The 24594-nt window shown below is 44.0% G+C and overlaps 1 protein-coding gene across 1 annotated transcript in view; it reads left to right on the top strand.

The window, feature by feature from the left end:
• Positions 1 to 18940, top strand: part of LOC142491873 (extracellular calcium-sensing receptor-like) — a 32921-nt gene extending 13981 nt beyond the window's left edge. Inside the window, exons 2-6 of the mRNA XM_075594692.1 lie at positions 5134 to 5398; positions 7307 to 8149; positions 8851 to 9069; positions 17057 to 17180; positions 18030 to 18940. Coding sequence (XP_075450807.1) covers positions 5134 to 5398; positions 7307 to 8149; positions 8851 to 9069; positions 17057 to 17180; positions 18030 to 18940 — 2362 coding nt within the window. The remainder of the gene's footprint in view (positions 1 to 5133; positions 5399 to 7306; positions 8150 to 8850; positions 9070 to 17056; positions 17181 to 18029) is intronic.
• Positions 18941 to 24594: the final 5654 nt, after the last annotated feature.

Here is a 24594-nt window from a genome sequence, read left to right as displayed (position 1 = left end):
TTCATTAATACAACAGCCATTCATTAATTAAGCCAGTAACCTGTAAAAAACCTGTGAAAAAATACATTTACAAACATTCAATATATTACTTACTATTAGAAGGGGTGGCCCTCTGACTCCCGGGGAAACAGGAAGCTCATGTACTGTACCTTGAAGGCCTCAAACAGCATCCGATGCCATCCGCCATGAAGATCCTTCTCAGGTACCCAAATCTTCTTTCTTCTTTCTGTAATCACCTTCTTCTATCTTCATCTGTCACCATTTCTTGATCTTCTTCATCTTCTATCTTCTTATTGTAATCCAAAAAGCCCCATGGTAGATCCCAAACGATGTTGTCTCGTCGGCTTCCTGAGAAGGATCTTCATGGTGGATGGCGTCGGACGGTAAGTAATATGTTGAATGTTTGTAAATGTATTTTTTTACAGGTTTTTACATTGGATGTGTTTTTTTAATTTTTTATTTTTGCACATTGACTGATAATATATTAATCTGTACCACTTTAGAGTACAGACAATATATTATCAGGACAATATTTTGGGGGCATTTGTGGCTTTTTATTGCTGCTGTTTTTTGCAATGTTAGTTTATTATGTGGCTGTCTTTGTTGGTATTTTTCTGCTTGATTGAAATAAAATGTTGGTTATTGATTTTCATTTTTAATTAATGATGTATTGTGTTGGCTAATGCGTTTAATTGTTGTTTCTGATATGTTTTAAATGTATTTCTTTGAAAGGTTATTGGTTTAATTAATTGCTGTTGTACTGTATTAATGAATTGCTTTGATTGGTTAATGGTTTAATTAATTCATAACTGTTGTATTAATGAATTGCCTTGATTGGTTACTATTTTAATTAATAGCTTTTATATTAAGGAATTGCCTTGATTGGTTACTGGTTTAATTAATTAATAGCAGTTGTATTAATGAATTGCTTTGATTGGTTACTGGTTTAATTAATTCATAGCTGTTGTATTGATGAATTGTTTTGATTGGTTACTGATTTAATCAATTCATAACTGTTGTATTAATGAATTGCTTTGGTGTTTTGGAATGTTTTATTATTGTGTGTGTTGTGCACTAATGTGTTGAGATTAGGTGCCCATTGTATGCTATAGAATCTTAACATGCCCATATTATTACAGTATATGGGTATGATGTACCACTATACTACTCAATGGGTACAGGGTGGGTAGTGGGCTAGGGGGGTTAACCCCCTAATTACTGTAGCGATTATTAACCGCTAAGGTGATTAAGGGGTTAGGCGACATTAGATTGTATTTATTATGTATGTACATTATGCTTTCTGGCAACGGAGGACAGAGGGACTTGCTGTATTCAGAAGAGGAAGCCCATCATATTGCTGTGGTAAGTAGAACTGTATTTATTTACTTTATTTATGCTTGCTAATGTTGTGTTAAATAATGGGGAAATAATCTATTATCCATATCTGGATAATAGTTATTTTGCCCATTACTGTACTGTATGTGTTTGGGCGGGGGAGGGGGGAGTAATTTATTTAAATGTATGACATGTTTATTTTTTTCACATACAGGGTTGGTACCTTAGGTTTGCGGGGACCTCTGGAGACCACCTGAGGACACACGGATGCCCACGGGTCCCACCTGCGGACCCACGGAGGACACCTGCGGGGAAGAACCGGGGTCCCCACAGCTGTGAGGGCCCCGCTGACCCGCAGGGACCACCCGAGGACCCCCAGGCCCCCTTGAGAACCACCCAATTGCCTCAGACACCTGTGGGGCTGACCCAGTGACCCCCAGACACCCACGGGCCCACCCGTACACCCCATTTGGGGCCCACGGTGACACGCAGGGACCACCTGGAGGCCCATGGTGCCTGGCGGGGACCACCCGGATGCCTCCAGACCCTGGGGTACTGGTGCACTGTGGGACCTGCGGACACCCGCTGGGACCACCAGGGACTCCCGTCGGCCTGGGGTATTAACCCTGTATGTAAAATAATTAATCATGTATTTATGGGGGGCACACAGGGGGTGGTTTGTGTATTAGTGGATGTGTAGTACAGTACTGTACATACTGTAATGTAATCTGCTACAGTACTGTGCCTTAACCCCTTCATTGCCTTAGCGGTCATTGCATGGCCGCTAAGGTAATGAAGCTGCTTACATTTTTATTTGTATTTATTGTGTGTGTGAGCAGGGGGTCTCCTGAGCTGAACAAAGTTTATTTCAGCCTCGGGGACCCCCTACTTCCCGAGATACATGGGGTGCCGGTATCCCTCTGCATTGTTTACATTACATCCCATGTGGATTTTAACATGGCGTGGATACCGGCACCCCATAACTCAGGAAGTAGGGGCTCCCCGAGTCTGAAATCAGCTTTGTTCAGCTCCGGAGACCCCCTGCTCACGAACACTATGAAGAAAAATAAAATGTAAGCAGCTTCATTACCTTAGCAACTACCCGCTTAGGTAATGATTTATTATTTGGAGGGGGGGAGGGGTGTTTGATACTAATGTGCGGGAGCAGGGGGTCTTCTAAGATGAAAAAAGTTGATTTCAGTCTCCGGGACCCCTACTTCCCGAGATATGGGCCCCGTTATGGGGTGCCGGTATCCCTCTGCTTTGTTTAGATCCCACGGTCACGTGACCCACTGGATTTTAACATGGGGATACCGGCACCCCATAATGGGGCCTGTAACTCAGGAAGTAGGGGGTCCCCGGACCTGAAATCAATGCTTTTCAGCTCCGGAGACCCCCTGATTCATTAGTGTAAGGTTAGAATGTTAATAAAACCCCCACGATCGCCTGTGAGAGGCGCGCAGTTAGAGTGACTGATTCAGCCTCTAACTGAGCGTCTATTACAGAAAGGCAGACCCCGGTAGCATTCACACAGCAGGGACCCTGCGGTTTTACTCCGGTGCGTCTCGTTAGTCTGCCACTGAACATCTCGGGTCCACCATGCGGGATCAGGCAAATGTTCCCGGGTACATTTTATAATAAAGGCAGCTACAGCTGTAGTAGTCTCTTAAAGGGGCTGCTGCACATCAGTTTTTGGGTGTCTATCAGTCTTTTTAGACTTGTAGATAGTCTTGGGACTGGTCCAGGGAAGCGCCGTTAGGGTTTCCCAGGGGCATTGCGATGCCAGGGAATTCCTATCCTTGCTGAGGACTGGTTCTGAGGAGGGAAGTTACCCGTTCCAGGCGTATTCCAGCTCCGTGGAGTGAACAAGGTCAGCCTGTGCTGAAGCAGGCATCTTGCACCTACTGTAGGAAAACCTATTTTTAACCCCCAGACCCCAGTAAGTGTGTATATTCTCTGTATTTTGTATTTCTGTGTGTTTCCAGGTCTTATCTGAATAAACCTCATTTTATGTCACGGCCTGGTTTAGCCCTGTGATCGATCCCTTAAATATAAATGAGTTAAGAGACCTGGTCTCCCGTGGCATATATTTAATGCATATATCCTGTATACATCATTGTGACGGTGAAGGGGTTAACCAGGCTTTATAATAAAGGTCAAGCCCACTTTGTTAACCCTGACCCATGTGTTGGGTCCTTGGAGTGTCAGCTCTGGGACCCAGATGTCGAAAATGTTTTACTACTACTGTATACTAATTAATAACAAAGAATTATGTGGTTTTGGCCTTTACTGGGATGCTGGGACCGGGAGATTTCTAGGTTGTAAGTTTCAGGGTGGGTTTGTCAGAGAAAGTCTTTACAGAATGTGTCTATGTATCGGGGTTTTGGAGTTATGGGATACCCCAAAAGTTGAATCCTGGGATTGAGTGATATCTTCAGATACAGCCAAGCACATTACTCCGCCAAACTCGGACTCTGAAAACGTTCTTACAACTCACCGCCAGGGTGCCTGCTGCAGCATCTTACAGACAAGGTAAATGGGTATGAAGGGGTTAAAAGATATCTTCAGGTATATCCGGAGTCCTTAGCATAGCAGGGGTTCCCCAGTATAGCAGAGGTACCCCCATACATGCCCAGGTATCCTGAACCTAGTTTAGGGGTTAAGGGGCTGCTCCAGCTAAGGGATAAAGCTGAGCAGGTTTTAAAGTGTCTGAAAGTTTTAAAAGTATTTTCTCATGTTTGCCAGAAATGAGGCTGGTGAATGTAGGGAATATACACTCACTCCATCCCTGACACCAGGATAAGGACTCATAACTTTTAGCACACAGAAAATAGGACACAATATATTGTATTATATGGTTATAGTTTAATGTGTATATTTATTGATAACCTGTATATGAACTGAGGGCTTTCTAAGTCATGGATTTCGGAAAACCCAGCAAGCGACCAAGCTTGGTGCCTCTGTGCCTGTCTGGAGTCCATACTGGAAAGGCTCAGGGATGCCAAGGTGTTAGAACAGGAGGGGTACTGCAGTTATAATGGAGTACCCACATCCTGGATTAACACAAGGCTGTCCGACGACCATTTGCCCTAAATCCAGACTCGGTGGAGTCTGAGCAGCGGGTGGACTCAGTATGCAAAGAGGCAGAGGGGCCAGGTTAGCCCCCGCCCCATGATAAATGAGAAAAGGTGCCCGTTTGGCTTTTACAATACCGGCAAATCGGTGATTGGCTGGCAGGAGAATTCCCGCACTCTGATAGGCTGTTCAGGTTAGTGAATGAGAGCCTGAAAGTTTAAGAGACCTTGCAGCCAATGGGGAGTGCAGATTCCAAGCACCAAACCAACAGCGGCAAATTCAAAGATGCTGAGAACTGAATAGACACGAGCCGGCTTCAAGGATTTTCAAGTCAGAAAAGTTTCAAAGTCCAGGTTTTGAGAACGTAGCGGTCGCTTCTGGCATTGCGCCCAAAACAGTTCCAGGACTTTTTTGAGTAACTTCCGGTCATTGCAAAGTGCTCTAAAAAGGTGATCTTAAGGATTTTCATTCTGGAAACGGATTTATTCGTTAGCCCCATTCCCAGTAAGTGTGTTAATCTTGAATTGTGTAACTTTGTGCATCTGTCTTTTACGAGAAATAAATTACCATTTATTTTACCATCTTGTTTCGCTCAATCAAATGATCCCGGTTATAAAAAGGTGTTGTAGAACCTGGTCTCCTGTGACAATCGTATATTATATAGAATATTATATTATTAGTATTGCCAATACCCTATTGTAACCGCCGTATTATTTCTTACAGGTTTAACATTATTTATTACCGGGAAGTTTTGGGTATGATGTTTGCAATAAATGAAATAAATAATTCTTCAGATCTGTTACCCAATATATCTCTGGGATTCAGTCTTTATGACTCCTGTATGTCTCCGCTCCGGGCCATTGGGGGGGCTATGTCTCTGCTGTCAGAGAAGAGAAAACATTCCATTATGGTTGGGATCATCGGAGACACAATGTCAGATTTATCGATACCCATCGCCAGGATTCTGGGCGTTCTCCACTTCCCACAGGTACGGAGCACAGGGACACAGATTTATAAATAGAGTGAGAGAATGAGAGTGAGAGAGTGAGAGAGTGAGAGAGTGAGAGAGTGAGAGAGTGAGAGAGTGAGAGAGAGAGAGAGTGAGAGCGTGAGAGAGTGAGAGCGTGAGAGAGTGAGAGAGTGAGAGAGTGAGAGCGTGAGAGCGTGAGAGAGTGAGAGAGTGAGAGAGTGAGAGAGTGAGAGAGTGAGAGACTGAGAGACTGAGAGACTGAGAGAGTGAGAGAGTGAGAGAGTGAGAGACTGAGAGAGTGAGAGACTGAGAGAGACTGAGAGAGACTGAGAGACAGAGACAGACAGAGAGAGAGACAGACACAGAGAGAGACAAACAGAGAGAGAGACAGAGAGAGAGAGAGACAGACACAGAGAGAGACAAACAGAGAGAGAGAGACAGACAGAGAGAGACAGAGAGAGAGAGAGACAGACACAGAGAGAGACAAACAGAGAGAGAGAGACAGACAGAGAGAGACAGAGAGTGAGTGAGAGAGATTCAGAAGGTGTATTTCAGAGTTTTTGAAGTGAAACTTCTTTAGCTGTGTGAATGTATTTGATTGAGATGCAAGTCAGTGGTGACGGAAGTGACATCTCTCCTGGCAGAAGAGGCAATAAGTGTTGCCAAACTCCAGCATAAGTAGTCACCGCTGACACACACACAGAAACACAGACTGACAAATACACACACTGACTGACACACACACACACTGACTGACACACACACAGACACACGTTACCATGCCCTGTCGCCTCTCACGGCTCCTGCGGGGGGAGGGTTGAGCGTGCTGCATCCCACGCAGCACAACCGGAGGTAGGGGTTAGGAGGAAGGAAGAGCGCATGGTGCATGCACACACACGCACGTTACCGTGTCCTGTCGCCTCCTGCTCCGGTCCCCAAAGGGGGGGAGGATAAGCGCTGAGCATGCATTACCGTGCCCTTCAGTTCTCCCTCACACACAGACACACACACACTGACTGACACACACATTACCGTACCCTGTCACCTCTCATGACACCAGCTCCGGTAACACGGGGGGAGGTTGAGCGTGCCGCGCCCCACGCAGCACCGCCAGAGGTGGAGGAGAGGAGGAAGGATGAGCCCTGAGTGCGCGCACACACACGCGCGCGTTACCGTACCCTGTCGCCTCATGCTCCGGTCTGGTAACAAGGGAAGGGGAGAGGTTTGAGCGCGCTGCATCCCCCGTAGCACCACCAGAGGGGGGGAGGAAGAGCGCTGAGTGCGCGCGTTACCGTGCCCTTTAGTAACCTCCCCCCACCGTGGCCCCGTACCTCTGCCGGGGGGCTGGCTACAACAGGACACATAGCCCGCAGTTACGCTGGGGGGGAGGCTCAGACAGAGCCCCCGTGTCTGCAGCTCCGCTGGGTGGGGAAGGTCAGGAGAGAGGGGGGGGGGCAGGACACAGAGAGAGACATACACACAACACACAGAGAGTGAGAGACACACACACTGACTGAAACACACACACACACACACACACACTGACTGACACACACACAGACACAAGGAATTCAGTTACTATAAATATATATGTGCAAATAGCTAAAATACGCGGTCAAACTTCTTTGTTTTTTGGAACTGAAATTGTGTTTTGCTTTTTAATTAAAAACATCACCATCACAAATACAATCTCTGTGACAAAAAACAAAGAAGTTTCACTTAAAATGCGTGTGCTCTGCACACACACACACTTTTTCTTTAAATAAAGCACCTGGGCATCCAATGTACTGTCTCTGTGAGTGCCGCCATCTGCTGCTTTGTTTTTTAATATATTTTTATATATACAGTACCTGACCAGGCTGAAAAACACATGCTCGTGGTTAATATACACTCAACTTACTGATATTAAAACTTTCCCTTTTTCAGATCAGTCATGGAGCGATTTCTTCAGAGTTGAGTGACAAAGTAAACTTCCCATCTTTCCTACGCACAGTGCCTGATAATTTGTTTCAGAACATTGCTCTTTCTCAACTCATTGACGTGCTTGGTTGGACTTGGGTGGGAATGCTGGTTGTGGACAATGATATGGGGGTGCAGGGTGGGCAGGTTATCCAGGCTGGGATAGAGAAGAGTGGAAGCTGTGTGGCTTTTCTTGAGAAGATCCACTTGAGCTACTCTCAGAGAAAGATCCAGAGACTGGTAGATGTCATTAGGCAAAGTTCTGCTAATGTGATAGTCCTCCACAGCCCTGAGGTTCATTTAATTTCTCTGCTAGATGCACTCTATGATGGGGGTGTGACTGAAAAGATCTTCATATCATCTACTTCCTTGGTACTTTCCCCTGGGCTCTTCTCCAAAAAGGCCTGGAGTGTGTTAAATGGGACCATTGGTCTGACTCTCAAAACCGGACCCATGCCAGGCTTTGAGGAGTTTCTCCATAACCTGCACCCATCCAGGTACTCTGAATATCCCTTCATTAGGCTCTTCTGGGAGAGTGCGTTCAACTGCAGGTGGCCAGAAGAGGAAGCAAGAGAGGACACCTTAATTCCAGGTGCAATGCATGAGTGGGTTCTCTGCACAGGGGATGAGGTGCTTGGGGAGCTGATCCCCTCTTTATTTGAGATAAATGATCTCAGCTATACGTACCATGCCTACCTGGCGGTGTATGCCTATGCACATGCTCTGCACACGCTCCTCATGTGCCCGACAGAGAGAGGATATTTGCAGGAGGGAACATGTGGTAATGTCAATGACATCCAACCTTGGCAGGTAAAGGGAATATCAGACATTCAAAATACACTGTTGGGCTATACCACAAGCACCACCGACTGTGCTCCGTCATCCACACTTACCCCATCCATGGAATTCTTTACTCTGCTTATTCAGCTGTACCTATGTAATACTATATACGCGTAGTCCCTTATAACACTCCAAAAATATCTATTTAACCCCTTTCTGTGGTTTAATGTGCTATTGTAGCATTTACCAGCTAATTTTAATATTTTCTTTTAACAATTTCAAATGAAAACTAAACAAATTGAGTTTTACCAAAACCAGAACCAAATCCAATACAAACATTTTTTTTAGAACTTAAACAAAAACATGAGTGAAAGTTCCCAGTACAGGACAATGACTCTGTGTCATCTATAGCTATACGTCTCACAGAATATATTTAGTGGGTGGCCTGTAGTCCTAGTATTACTGTCAGGGATTTAGCAAACAATGGTTTCCCATTGGTTATCTCTATAGTACAGTAAGTCAGTCCCGATTCTGTACATCTCTGTCACATCTTGCTCCGTACTGGACATTCCCTTCTCTAAACCCGCTCCAGACCCAGCAGGTCCTTTATCAGTTGGGGTGAGCAGAACAGTAATAACAGTTTGGCTGTGTCATGGATTTATACAATCACTGCATTATACTTTATATTCTCAGAGTCATTGATCATTATTGGTGTCATTACATTTATTCAGGTCCTTCACTCTCTGAAGAAAGTCAATTTCCAAACCAAGACCGGAGACAGAGTGACTTTTGATATCAATGGGGACATCCCTGCTTCCTATGACATTGTGAACATTCAGATACTCAACAGCAGCTTCAACCTGGTGAAAGTCGGGAGATTTGATCCAGAAGCACCTGACAAAATTATTATAAACATCAGCGCCATTCTGTGGAAGGAAAAATTTTCCCATGTGAGTGTTACCGAGCCTTATCCTCTATTTTTACTGGATATGATAGAAAATACTTGTTATTTCCTTACAGACTCAGGGACCATGACATTATTTCCAGTGAATCACATGTTATAATGATAGATTTATTTTGTGTAACTATGGCATTCTGGACTGAAAGGTACAGATTAAAAGGCCTATAGGTCATTTCCATATAAGTGTAACCCTACAGAGAGAAGTATGATGGGTCATAGGATGTTTCTGTATTTGTGTCCCTGAGGTGGGAAGGGCAAACTCAATAATCCCTTCCGTCTATTACTGGTGTATGGGAGGCAGAGAATCCGTCCATGTTAGTAAAGAGCAGAATCAAAATTCCATAGTTCCCTCCATTCTCCATGCCATTGTGAGATGAGAGGAACAGACTCAATACACTTTCCATTATAAGGGTTGAGTGTTTTATTAGCAGTGAACACATACAGTATTCTGCTCTTGAACTTTGGAGACATAGGTACGAAACACATGATTTTGCACATTTTGGCATGGAATTGTGGTTAAACATGCTGTTGGCAAATCCTTCATAATACCTGCATAAATTATGCTTTTGTCACGAAAGACCTGGTTATTTACACCTTTCTACCAGGATCATTCATTGAGCAAATAAAGGTAATGAAATAAATTTTAATTTATTTGGCATAAATTCGTTTACACACAATGATACACAAAATACAGAAAAAGACCCACTTACTGGGGGTCTGGGGTAGAAAACAAGACTTCCCTAGGTGCACGGAACTCTAAATAAGAGTTTTACCCCGATCAGAACTTACTGTAGCCCGGAATCTCGTGGAACCCAAATTGTCAGAAAGTTCCATACTCCACCGCTACCTTCTCTTCTGAGAGCTTGGACTTTTCTTGAGTTACTCCGGATCTCCTGGAACTAAAATCATCTTGAAATCCCAGCCGCATCCGCTAGGATCGGTTTTGAGAACTTGGGTGCAAAAGTCAGGACTAAGACTCCACCAGGCGGACTTTTCAGGCTTGAATTGAAGCCACTTGCCTTGCTATTCGCGCAAGAGCAACTTTGAAAAGCCCGCCTGCGCTCTTACAAGGATGGGTACTTCACACTTGGTGGCCAAACCCCAGACTTCGTGCCGCCAGGGAAGGGGTTTGACCCGGTATGCTATGGAGCTGAGGTGTGAGGTTAGCGCCTGCTCCGTGCAAACTGGGACGCAACTTCTGCCCTTTCTGCAATGTACTGGCAAGTCGGGGATAAGTGGGAGAAATGTTCCCACGGGCGGGATTGGTTATACATGTTAGTTATAGGACCCTGAACCCTATAAAAATGCCTGCGAGCCAGTCTCTAACAGTTACATCTAAGATTCACCTGATTCAACTAAGATTTGACCAAGTTCCAGCATCTGCGGTTTTCGGAGTGTGAGGGGTTAATAATATCGTAACCAAGGATCAATCCCCTCTTCTGGAATTCGTTAAAGCTAAGGGTTCCCGAACAAACCCTGTAAGGACTGAACAAACTTTTACCTTTTGGCGGAAATATAGGGGTGGCAACTTGTGCCCCTAGCCAGGAACTGCTACACGGATCCTTTTGCGCACCCACTTGCATGCGTGCAGGGGTGCCCAGAGACTTTGTTACGTTCCAAGGACAATTGATTTCGTTCCCCCATCCCATAGAATAAAATGAAAATGTGTGGTGCTTCTAAGAAAAACCTTCAGAGTATGAATATTCAGTTCAATAATATGTAATGTTCCTGAGATGATGACCACTGATGATGGAATAAATGGGAAACAGTCCAATATAAATCACTTCTCCATACACTCTGACTAGTGGGCTAAGGCCCCCACAAACACTGCAGTAAGGAGCCACAAGTAATTGAAAGTGTCCCAGCATAAGTTATCAGAGTGGAGTTGTGCAAAAGATATAAATGACTCACTTTTAGGAGTAGTTGTTGTCCCAGAATCTTCTTCTGCCACATAGGGGTGTGCATCTGATTTTTCTGATGAGATTGAAGATGAGAACAAAGAAAAAGCAGGCACCATTGCTCAGGAAAAAAGCAAAAAACTGTAAATAAGTCAAGGAGAGATTTGACCCTAAAAAAGTATTTAATGGAGCCAACAATCGAATACAGCTACATTACGGGGTACAGGAGACCCCCACCAACGCGTTTCGAGTGTAGCTCTTTATCAAAGTTCCCCCATCCCAGTAAGTGTTTTATTAAGTGTATATTGTGAATATTTGTGTGTCTGTTAGAAAAGAAATAAATTACAATTTATTTTACTCAACTTGTGTGCTAAGTGCAGAATCCCGGAATTAATTTGTGTATAAGTCTTGGTCTCCCGTGACACCCACCCTGAAACTCATTGAAATCTGATAATCTCCACTGGTTAGCGCTCCTGGAAAGGAAAAACACACATACAGATGCAGCAGCCGTTATTCGAACATTTCACGGAGCCGTTTTCGTGCGCTCTGCTGTATTCCACGCAGCCAGTCACACCAGGCACACCTGTGTTTACCGCAGTTGATTTGTTTGAATTTCATGGATTCTGATAACTTTAGGTGCAATTCTTCGCGTATCCGTGGCAGAAATGAATGAATTGTAATGTGTATAGTACTGTGCTACTGTGTCAATTTGCAGGTGTTTGAAAAACAGTAAACTAAAATGCCATTTTCTGCACTCGATAAAACACAAGTCAACACGCGTCTTAAGGCGGTAATGACGCGCCATGACATGGGTATTCTGAGGTATACAGCGCGTGAAATGTTCGAATAACGGCCGCTGCATCTGTACATTCTTTATTACAGTACAGTGCACATGCCATAACCTGGTTCAAGAGCTGACACTTTAAACTCCCCAATATAGCTCTGAGGTTACCAGCCGGGCATAATACCTTTATTAATGACCTGCTTACCCCCTCACGATCACAGGCTGATACGGATCTTATGGTGCTAACCTGTTAGGCTTACAGAGGCCTGATGAGCCTCCGTGCTTGGGGAGCCTAGGGTGGCTGGTGCAGTGCCTCCACCCGTGAAGATCCCAGCGTTGGTAGGATAGTCCCTCATAAGAACAGGTATACCGATATGGCATACCTCAAATAACCAGAATCCAAACAATATATATGCAACACACTGTACTATGGTCCCATAGCACGCTCGGTAACACAATATACACACAATAACGGTAACCACAGGTAATCACAATAGCAATTGTCCCCCAAAGTACTGAGGGTGCCCTGGGAATCTAGAATCCGGTGTCCAGCAGAACAATCCCTCCAAAGATATATGTGAGGGCAGCGCTACCCTCCCCGTGGGGTTTTGGTGCACGTGGGTACCTTCCTGGGTACTCAGGTACACCAGGATATGCTCAGACAGGCCACATCCATGATCCCATGATGCAGGGCCTCCGAAACAATCCCCTCTCGCCTTACGTCCAGTAGTACCATGCAGCCATTCCGCCAGGCCTGGGGAATCCGCCGCTGCGGTCCCGTCTGCTCTGCTGGATCTTCTGCACACTAAGGGGCAAGTCCCTTACTATTGGTCAGCCCTACAGTACTCCACTATGATGTAGGGGAAACTAGCTGGGTCCTACAGGGAAAGTGTCTGGCCTAGTCCAGGAGGCTTGACTAGGTCAGCTGACACTACCTCTCTCTTTGCCGACTCCATCAGGACAAAGCATGCCGCCTCCAGTCCTCAGAGGAAATCCTGAATGACAAGAGCTCCCCTTCCTGAAGTGCCAACCTCAAGATGGCCGCTGCCTTACACACAGTCCATATGTATGTGGCTGTGCCAACTACAACATGGTCGATGCAGCACACGCAAACCCTCCCGAGCGACGGGACCTCTTCCAGGGAGGAGACAAGGTAGGGTACCTTGATACACCTGTGTTAATTATCCTTTTATTTACTCTACTGTACAGATGCAGCCAGATGGTTGGTTGCATTGTCGGCCAGGAAACCGTAGATGGCGGGTGACTGATCTTCTGCCTGCTCGTGGAATATCCGCGGTCAGACTAATGGTCATCAGGATTAACACAGCGGGGGTCCCTGCATGTGAATGGGACTTCTGCTGTGTGAATCGTACCGGGCTGCATCAGTCTGGAAGAGACTGGCAGTGAGAGGAGACAGAATCAGTCACTCTCCCCGCGCACCTCTAACAGGCGATCAAGCGACTTGTATTTTATGTTAATGACATATTATTGAAGAAGGTGGTCTCTGGAGCTGAACCGCATTCATTTCAGCCCTGCTTCCCAAGTTACAGGCCCTGTTATGGGGTGCGGGTATGTCTGCCATGTTTACAAAATGAGCTATGACACAGGATAATTAAACCTGCAGAGAGATACCGGCACCCCATACTGGGGCCTGTATCTCAGGAAGCAGGGGGTCCCTTGGGGCTAAAATATATGTGGTTCTGCTCCAGAGACCACCTGCTTCAATAATATGTCACTAAAATAAATAAAAGCAGCTTCATTTTTTAACCACTAAGTAATAAAGGTGTTAGACCAAAGTATTTGTTGGGGGTAGATGGGGTGGGTGAAGTAGGTAGTTTCCCCAGGGTTGGTGGTTAGGCCCACTGGGAAGGTTGAGGGAGAAGCCCACCCGAGAAGCCTAACCACCCACCCTGAGGCAACTACCCCTTCACCCACCCCTCTACCGCTAACAAACCCTCCCCCAAAGGAATGGGTAAAATCCCTAGCAGCCAAATTTAACACTTTTGCCTATCAAAATAAAAAAATACACACTGTACAGAAAAATAAATTACAAATTAACTTAATAAATATTTTACATAGCCCTGCCAGGATGAAGGCGTCCTCCTCTACTTCTGCACGAACACATTAGGGCTGATTGCCAACCATTAAAAAAGCAGTAATCCCTTTATTACCTTAGCGGTTAAGTGACGGTGAAGGGGTAACCAGGCCATCAATGAAGGTATTATGCCCGGCGGGTTACCTATGAGCCATATTGGGGTGCTTGGAGTGTCAACTCTTGAGCCCAGTTATGGCATGTGCATTGTATGACAATAAAGAATGTATGTGTGTTTTGCCTTTCCGGGAGTGCTACCCGGTGGAGAATCACAGGGTGTGAGTTTCAGGGAGGACTTTGCGGTAAAACAGTTGTCAATTTGTGTCCAGATAGAAGGGGACCAGAGTTGCAGGCCACCCCAAAAATGTACCTGGGAATAAAGTCAGATTACCGGGGAAATGAAGACACAGACCTCCGGCAAAGTCCTCCCTAGGAAGCATTTACGCGATTAACCACCAGGTCTCCCTGCTTCAGCACAGACCAGAAAGGTAAAAAGGGGCATGGAGAGAAGTAACCTCCCGGGTACCGACAAGGGGTCCCTAGTATAGTGAGGGTTCTCTCCACTATATGCCCAGAACATTAGAACCTGGTATAGGGGTTCTGAGTGTCTCCAACCATCCATAAGGTTGTGAGAGTGAAAATATTTCTAAGACCCGCTTCGGTACAAAAGAAGCAACCCTGAAACTTAACCTAAGCATTATTTGAAGCAACTTTTTAACAAACTTCTTATAGGAAGGTCTAGGAACTCTGAGATTGAACGTGCGCGTCTTTTCAGTGAATTCTAGTGAACGAGGGACTAAGAAAAATGTGTGTGATATTTTTGTTAACATGGTGTGTAAAGGTACATATATTTATACATTGTGTATGAGCTGGGGAATTATCAAGTCCTTGGTTCCGAGAGACCAGATGGCCATCAGGCCACTAAGTCTGCTCAGGTCCTGGACTTGAAAGTCTCAGAGATGCCAAGGTGTTAGGGCGGGCGGAGAACCTGAGTTAAACCCAAGTACCCACGTCCTGACATAAATAGGAGCTATTTGGCAACTACAGTATTTGCCCAACCCCAGACTCTGAGGAGCCAGGCACAGTGAGTTGGTTCAATATGCTAAGTGGAAGAATTGCCGAGTTGGCGCATGCCCTTAACAGAATTGAAATCCGTGCCCGCCCGGCTTCAGGGTACCGGCAACTATAGCCTGGAAGTAAAATTCCCACACTCTGATTGGCTGTGGTATTTTATGAATGGGACTGAAATCCTATACGAATCCCAGCAACCAATCAGCTTGTCAGATTCTAAGCGCCAAGACAGCAGCAGTAAATTTGAAACGACAAAAAGAAGCTCTGGGAGAAATAGCAGCGACCGTCTTCAGAGATTTTCAACTCAAGAGATTTTCTAAGTCCAGCTTTTTGGGGACAAGTTCTCAGAATAGAATGTAGTGGTCACGGCTGGAACTACATGCCAAAAAGAGTACCAGGACGTTTGGTACTATTCCCTGGTCAAGGGATTTTGGCAGCTACGGAGCAGATACAGCGGTGGCGTATGGAACTTCATTCTGAATTGAGTTCCAGGACTTTTGCAGATACATCCCGGTAACCTAAAAGACTTTGTTTTATGGATTGTATTAGCTAGGGAAGTCTAGTCTTTTGCCCAGATCCCCAGTAAGTGTGTTTTCCCCTTGTTATTTGTAATTCACTGTGTGTATGTCTGTTTCAAAGGAATAAATTACAATTTGTTTTACTCCTTGGTTTTGCTCAATGAATGATCCCGGTATAACGGTGTAAATCTACCTGGTCTCCCGTGACAGGGGTTACTGGTGATATAATCGGTATGAAGGGTGTACTGTAGTTTCCCCATGGCAGGTGGTTAGGCCTCCCGGGAGGGTAGCAGGATGGGTTGACCCCTTAATTACCTTAGTGGTTGTAAACGCTGAGGTAATGTAGGGGGTAACCCCGCCCACAACAGGCCTAACCACCCATCCCGGGCAACTACCCCCATTCCCAATCCCTCTACTTCCATGCCCTACCACCCCCATCACCACACACACAAATGGGCAAACGCACTAGTAGCCAAATGTCTCATTGTGCTTTTGCCCATTTGAGATGCAAAAAAACAAAAATACATATGAAATAAAATAAATATTAAAATACAATACAACAAAAAATACTACCTAATACACCCATTGATTTCCACTGTGGAGAGCACTGATGACTTCAATGGCAATGAATGGGAAATAATAACACATGAACCCATTCAAAATAATACATTACCCAGACAGTATATAGTAAATAAAAGTTGTACTTACCCATGCCAGGATGGAGGCCATCTTCATCTTTGGCATCTGTTTCCTCTTCATCTTCAATGGGAAAATAACTACTGGCCTGTAACCCCTTTATCACCTTAGTGATTTTTACCTGCTATGTTCGTGTAATTAAGGAATTAACCCCACTCTTGCTACCCACCTGGGAGGCCAAAACACCCTCCCTTGGGCAACTACCCCCATGCCCCATCCCCTCTATGCATTGATTGTCACTGTGGTAAACAATACCCACAATGGGGGCAAGGATTACAACAATGGCTATGAATTGACAATCTAAAAAAAAAATCAACAAAATAAAATACATTACAATTAAATAAAAACAAACATTTTCCACGAAATGCATTGATTGACAATGTGGTTATCTATACCTGTAAATAAACACATTGCCAATCAATGGGCATCCTAAAAAAATACACAATTAAATAAAATACGATCAATCAATGTGTTTCTTACCTGTGCCGGGATGAATATTCATCCTCTTCATCCAACAGCAGCACCAACTCTTGACCCCACTAAGCAATGATCTTCATCAGCACGATGTGAAGAAGTCCACAAGCCTCAGTTTCTTGCATGTGCTTTCGGCAGATTGGAGATACAACTGACTACATCTGTCTACTAAACCTTTATGCAAATGCATGTGTCACCCTCAAATACAGGGTTCCCTTTCATGCCATCTGTAATGTTATATGTAGAGATATTAAACATCACTTATCCCAGTACAGATCTGTGGTGTCCTCCACTGATCATCTTCCCCTCCTCTGAGAGATCTCCACTTCCCACACCTGTCTGTTAGGTACCCTTCAGTCAATACCATATCCATGTAACCCCCCTTACAATCCATTCCTTATTAGTGTTTCCCTAATACTGGCCTGGGTGTCACTCCCTTGCAGGTGCCTTTCTCTATCTGCAGTAGCAGCTGCCGCCCAGGGTACAGAAAAGCTGCTCGGGAAGGACAGCCGATTTGCTGCTTTGACTGTGTCCCATGTTCTGTGGGGGAGATGGCCAATGAGACAGGTTTGTTCCTCCGCAGGAAAGCAATTCAGATGTTTAAACATATTAACTCAGAAAGAGGTATTTTTGCTGGTCCAAGTTATTTGTTTTGTACGATGTGCACTTCATGGACTGTCCCAAGAATTATTTACTGTAATTGTCTTGCAATCTCTTCTGTGAGACTGTTTCATACATCTGTTACACTTTAATTAAAGAAGTACTTTCTTACATTTCCCCTGAGGTTCCCACCCCCAACGTCAGAGCATGACCTCGTGTTCCCACATGGTCTCCTTATAAAGGTTTAGATAGCAAACTGTATTGATTGATAAAGTACATTCTGGGAATTTAAAGATTGTATTACACCCCCATCTCCAACATTTTTATCTTTTGAATATTTGTTATTCCTCAACTGCCAGTGTGTATGTTTTGCTATGTTGTGTTATTTTTATTAATATTAGCACAAATGATAAAGGCATAGCCATTATTTTATTTGTATATAGTTAGTGATAACTACACACATAAATCCTTACAGTAGCAACACGATAAAAGAGAATTACACTGTAATACAGAAATAAGAGCAGAATACATAGAAAATAGTTACAAGTAAATCCTTGTCCTAAAGAAATAACAAATTGGTAAAACGCAGGACATGCAACAAAAAAAGTAGAATATGTTGGTAATAAGAGAAACCCACACTGATAGGAGGAGAGCTCAAGGGGTAGTATTTGAGAAAGCCTACAGGTGCATGTCAGTGGTAGAGACATGAGGGACAAAAAAGAGTCAACACCAAGCACAGTACAAGCACAGAAGCTGCAAGAACTGTAATGAGAGATGCAATCATCTACTGTACATTTAATTTGTGTTCTTTCTTAGATGTAGTGGAGTGTCTGAGATGCCCAAGTGACCACTGGTCCAATGAGGAACGGGATAGATGTGTCCCCAAGGTGATAGAATTCCTCTCATATCATGAGCCGTTGGGCAACATGTTGGCTGCTATGGTCATCGCCTTCTCCATACTTACTATTTGCATCCTGTGCATCTTCATCAGGAACCATAACACCCCGATGGTAAAAGCCACAAACCGGGAGCTAAGCTACATCTTATTGGTGTCCCTCATCCTCTGTTTCCTCTGCTGCCTGGTCTTCATTGGTCGTCCATCTACTCTTACCTGCCTCCTTCGACAAACTTTCTTCAGTGTGGTGTTCTCCATCAGCATCTCCTCTGTCCTGGCTAAGACCCTCATGGTTGTCCTGGCATTTAAGGCCACGAGACTTAACAGCCCCTTGAGGAAGTGGCTTGGATCTAAGGTCCCACGTTACGTGGTAGGACTCTGCTCCATGTTGCAGGCTGGTATTTGCTCAGCTTGGCTTCTCACCTCCCCTCCTTACCCAAAGCTGAACACCGAGTCTGAGAACCAGAAGATGATATTTGAATGTTATGATGGACAGAACATCTTCTTTTATATGACAATGGGGTTCATGGGCTTGCTGGCATTGGTCAGTTTTCTAGCTGCCTTCCTGGCAAGGAACTTACCTGGCAGCTTTAATGAGGCCAAACTGATCACATTCAGCATGCTGGTGTTCTGCAGTGTCTGGGTCTCCTTTATCCCAGCATATCTGAGCACTAAAGGCAAATACATGGTGGCAGTGCAGATATTTGCCATCCTGGCCTCCAGTGCAGGGCTATTGTTCTGTATCTTTGTTCCCAAATGCTACATAATCCTGCTAAGACCTGAGAGGAACAACCGAGAGTATTTATCAAGCAGTAAAAAATGTGGGAATTAAACAAATTCAAGTTAAGATACAGTATACATGATTTTGTTTAGGTTCAAATTATATTTTTCCTTATTTATATATATGTATGTATGAATGTATGTATGTATGTATGTATGTATGTATGTATGTATGTATGTATGTACAGTGGTGTGAAAAAGAAAGTACACCCTCTTTGAATTCTATGGTTTTATATATCAAGACATAATAACAATCATCTGTTCCTTAGCATGTCTTAAAATGAGTTAAATACAACCTCAGATGAACAACAACACATGACATATTACATGACATATTTAACAAAAATAAAGCCAAAATGGAGAAGCCATGTGTGAAAACGAAATACACCTTATGATTCAATAGCTTGTAGAACCACCTTTTGCAGCAATAACTTGAAGTAATCGTTTTCTGTATGACTTTATCAGTCTCTCACATCGTTGTGGAGGAATTTTGGCTCACTCTTCTTTACAACGTTGGTTCAGTTCATTGAGGTTTGTGGGCATTCGTTTATGCACAGCTCTCTAAAGGTCCTGCCACAGTTTTTCAATCGGGTACAGGTCTGGACTTTGACTGGGCCATTGCAACACCTTGATTCTTTTCTTTTTCAGCCATTCTGTTGTAGATTTGCTGGTGTGCTTGGGATAATTGTCCTGTTGCATGACCCAATTTCGGCCAAGCTTTAGCTGTCGGACAGATGGCCTCACATTTGACTCTAGAATACTTTGGTATACAGAGATGTTCATGGTCGACTCAATGACTGCAAGATTTCTAGGTCCTGTGGATGCAAAACAAGCCCAAATCATCACCTCTTCACCACCGTGTTTGACAGTTGGTATGAGGTGTTTGTGCTGATATGTTGTGTTTGGTTTTCACCAAACGTGGCGCTGTGCATTATGGCCAAACATCTCCACTTTGGTCTCGTCTGTCCAAAGGACATTGTTCCAGAAGTCTTGTGGTTTGTTCAGATGCAACTTTACAAACCTAAGCTGTGCTGCCATGTTCTTTTTAGAGAGAAGATGCTTTCTCCTGGCAACCCTTAGGAGGGAAGTGGATAAACAGTGTGTAAATAATGACCACTATATACACTGTGATGTGATCAACTATCCCTCCGTGTTACACAGGGAATAAGTAACCTCAATGTAATCCCAGTAGAGGGTACATGTGGGGTAATCCAGTATGGTTGCGCTCACCACGAGGTACGCAGTGGCAGAACCCCACAGAATGTGTACAGCAACAGATCCAGTATGTATCATACAACCTGGTGTCCGTAAAGCAGCCTAGGAGCTCCGTGGGCAGGTAGGAGTTACCGTTCCTCAAACCACAAGCCGCGCATGCGTCAACGTGATGACGTCACGGCGTACCCCGGCGCGTGAAACGTACGTTTTGCTACAGCGCTCAGGGACAAGCTTTCTGTAGTAGCCTGCTTTGCCTAAGAAAGCCATGACCTGCTTTTTGGTCTTGGGAATGAGCCACTGCACTATCGCTTCAACTTTGGCTGGCTCTGGTTTGAGGTGCCCGCCACCTCAAATACCCAGGTGGTCACCCGCTCCCTCCACATGTCCTTGCAGCTCTGGAGCTGGACTGACCTCCTGCACTCCGCGCTGATTGGTGTCCACTGCCACTGCAGCTAAGGGGCCAGGCCCCTCTGGTGAAGCAAATCAGGCTTCATGACTCTCCAAGTTCTCCTCCAGTTGAAACTTTGACCGGCCATCTGTTAGTAGTCCATAGCCTGCACATCACTCGACGACTCGAGCTTGGTCCCAGGACCGTAACCGTCCTGAGAGGTGACTCATAGTGTGACTGCAAGCACAGGTATTTCTTCTTAAAGGCTTTAACTAGTTTCTTTTTATCATAATCAAAGGGAAAGATGTACTATCTTGTGCTCTTGTGAAGAGTGTGTAAGTTGCCACTTGTCTTGGGAGCTCGCAATCTATGAGTTTCACCACTATGTTACAGAATCCCACAGGAGACTATACCATAAGCTAAATCAGCATACCACCTCTACCACCAGTTTCATAAGCCTGTCACTGGAGACCAAGTCTTATCAACACATTAATACCGGGATTCTGGATTGAGCACAACAAGGCGGGCAAAATAAATTGTAATTTATTTCCTTTTAAGACAAACACACAATTCTTCACAATTACACTCAATATACACTTACTGGGATGGGGAAACTAAATCAAATGTCCACAGAACGAATGACTTGAAAACAAAGTCTCTGGGCACCCCTGCATGCATGCAAGTGGGTTCGCGATTTGAGCCGTGCGACAGTCCTCTGCTAGGGGCACAAGTTGCCACCGCTGTATCTCCGCCAGAGGAAATATTTTCGTTCAGTCCTTACAGGATTCGTTCGGGAATCCTTAGCTTAAACGAATCCTGGAAGAGGGGTGCGAATCTTGGTTACGATGTAGTTAACCCCTCACACTCCGGAACTGCTGACGCTTTAACATGGACGGATCTTGGTGAATCTCAGATGAATCTCACTAGGACGGGGCTGCAGGCATTTTTATAGGGTTATGGGTCCTATCTCTAACATTCCCAGTCAATCCTACCAAGGGAACAACTTTTCCCACCTATCCCAGACATGCCAGTAGATCCCAAAACGGGCAGAAATTGCTTTCCGGTTTGCTAAGAACATGTGCCAGCTTGGCACCTGAGCTGCTTAGCATACCGGACACAACCTCTTACCTGGTGACAGCAAGTCTGGGATTTGGCTACCAAGTGTTGATAGCCCATCCTTTGCATGGATATCTGGTACTTTGCAATATTCCGGCCACCCTAACACCTATGGTCTCTGAGGCTTTTCAACTCTGGACTTCTCTAGACACTGGGGCACCAACTCAGCAGGGTGCCCTTTTAAGTACGGAGATGAAAAATTCCTCAGATCATCCACAATTAACATATTGACATGCTAATGAATTCATTGCCGGGCTGACAGGAAAAAGGTTTCTGTCTTTATTTTTTAAAACATATCTGAAACACATTTTATTTTTATAAATGGTTTCTGTATGTGTGGGTGTTAAAAAAATAACATGTATGTGTATGTTACATCCTCAACTATCTGCATTCCAAAAATTAGAATGCTAGCTCCTTCCTAACAAAAGTTAGCTACGTAATTGAATAAGCTCTGTGATGTGGTTTGTGGTTTGGCTCATGGCATACAATGTATCACTGCTTGCCGGGATCGGTAACCGCAGAAGCACTCCACCAATTGACCTTAATTGGTTAACAAGAACGTTGCATTCCTGCCACTTCAACTAGACCGCGAGCCACTTATCCACTTAACTTTGTGGTTAAGACTTGCTCTGAATAGTCTGCGGTTTAGGAAGTGATTCAGAACTTCAATGTAGCCGCTTGCCACAGACACGATTATCCAATTGACGCTTGGTACAGTGCTAGGAGCTTCCCCTTGTGTCCAAAACACATTTTGTGCATACAACATACATTAATAGGACTGAAGCTAGTCCCTTAGCTGCAGAACTGACACTTCATTTTCACGGTATGGGCCAGGGGACATTACAGTTTATATATAGGGGAAACATGGCATTGTGGTGACCAAATAATGTAACCCCTTGATTCCCAACAAGGTTTAGGGGTAACCAGCTGGGCATAATACCTTTATTATTGGCCTGGTTAACCCCTTCCCCAGCACCCCACTCCCCACCCCACCCACTTACACAAAGCCTAAAGCCAAAGGTATTTTCAACTTCTTATCGACACCTAACCCCCGAGAGCCATTCATGAAAATCTTTGTGGCTTTGTTTACACTAACTGTGTCACAGAGTCTTATTGAGGCTGTTCTCACACACGCATGCGCAGGTGTGATAAGCCCTTCTTGGAGAGGATTTGGCGAGAGAATGACTCCCCCACACACATTCAAAGTGAATTTCAAGTTAAAAAAAAACAAAAAACGGAGACATGCCTTTTTGAAGGTCGGATCTAAATAAACCATTATGTGAACAAACAAACCAACGTGAATTTAAATGTTTATCAATACCTCCCCCAAAGCAATTCATTATGTTTTAGAGGCTTTATTACAGACTGTGTAGACACACACATTCAAAGTGAATTTCAAGTTAAAAAAAAAAAAAGGCGACATCCCTTTTTGAAGGACTGATTTAAATAAACCATTATGTGAACGTCTTATGTACTGTAATTGTACTGTAATGTATACTGTACTGTACAGTATATTACAACAACAATATATATTACAGTACAATATATTTGTAATTTTTCTTTGGGGGTGTTTCAATTATTCTCATGAATTTAAAGAAGAAACTATTTTATTTGTACAGGATAATCATGGAAAAATGAATAATACAAAAATACAGTAGGTCGCCTCTTCTTCCAAATTTACAATCTTGACTTTATCTTCTTCATAATGGCTGTAGTTCTTTTGTCATTGAGAGAGGGGGGGGTGGGGTTGTGTAAATTACTGACGGTTGCTACAGTATACACACAGTACAATACTTTTACACATGCCCCCCCCTTCCTGTACTGCTGCAGCTCTGAAAAGAAAAGAAAAAATTAGTGCATTAAAGTGCATTTAAGGCATTGCGTATATCACTATATTGGACAAACTATATACAGTATAACTGTATAACTACTGTATAACTGAAAAACTACTGTAGGCCGCACTACTGTAAGTCACTTATTTATACAGTTATATACATTATGTGAGGATTTAAGTTTGTGCTCTGCATTGTTATGTATTTTTATATTAAACTGTATACAGTATAACTATATACTGTATAACGATAACTATACTACTGTAGGTTAGACACATCCTGTACTGGATTTAATACTGTATATACTGTACAGTAGAAAGTGGAGAGGAAGGTCTGACATAAAATGGTTATTTTGAGTGCCATACTTACCTGTACCTGTACTTACCATACTACAGTACAGTACCTTACTACTTTCCTGTTGCCAGCCCATTACGCTGTATAAGAATAGGCACCACGGTCGCAAAATGATCGATATATTTATTGCATCTTTGTACAGTGAGTATGTTGTTCCAGAAACTCATTATTCCTTTTGCTAATTCATCCTTTTTGGATGGTTTCACCACTTTTCTGATATAATCCCGCAACTGATGCCATACCAATTCGATGGGATTCAAGTCTGGGGATCTTTAATTGGAGGGGGGGGAAAGGGTGAATTAGTTAAAGAGATATACTGTAAACAGTGTAAAACAATGAGAAACGGTTACCGAACTTACTCCTGTGGCATCTTAACCCAGTTGATAACGCTGGGAAGAATATGGGCAGAAGACACGGTGTGTTTCAGGTCATTGTCCTGAAAGAAACGGTGACCAGCTGGAAAATCACGCCTAATATATTCAACAATCTTGGGCACTATTTTCTCTTGGAAATATACTTTATCCATGATTCCTGGAACAAGAAAATAAAAATGTAACATTAGGGTACCAAATACTGTATTGTGTGGCAAAAAAAGGTGATTTTGAATTTCCCTCTTTGTTCATTGTCATGGGAGAGGGGGTTTGGCCCGGTATTAAAGAGGTTACACCCCATTTGGTAACCCCCTGCTCTCACTTGGGAAGCAAGGGGTTATCTGGACTGGGGTCCAGTAATGTGTTTTTACCTTGCTTCAGAATCCATCTGTTATTCCCCTGTAAAAATGTATTGTCTCATCATAGGGTT

This window comes from Ascaphus truei, chromosome 4 (genome assembly GCF_040206685.1).
Source record: "Ascaphus truei isolate aAscTru1 chromosome 4, aAscTru1.hap1, whole genome shotgun sequence".
NCBI classification, from domain to species: domain Eukaryota; kingdom Metazoa; phylum Chordata; class Amphibia; order Anura; family Ascaphidae; genus Ascaphus; species Ascaphus truei.
This window is presented reverse-complemented; position numbering and strand designations above follow the sequence as displayed.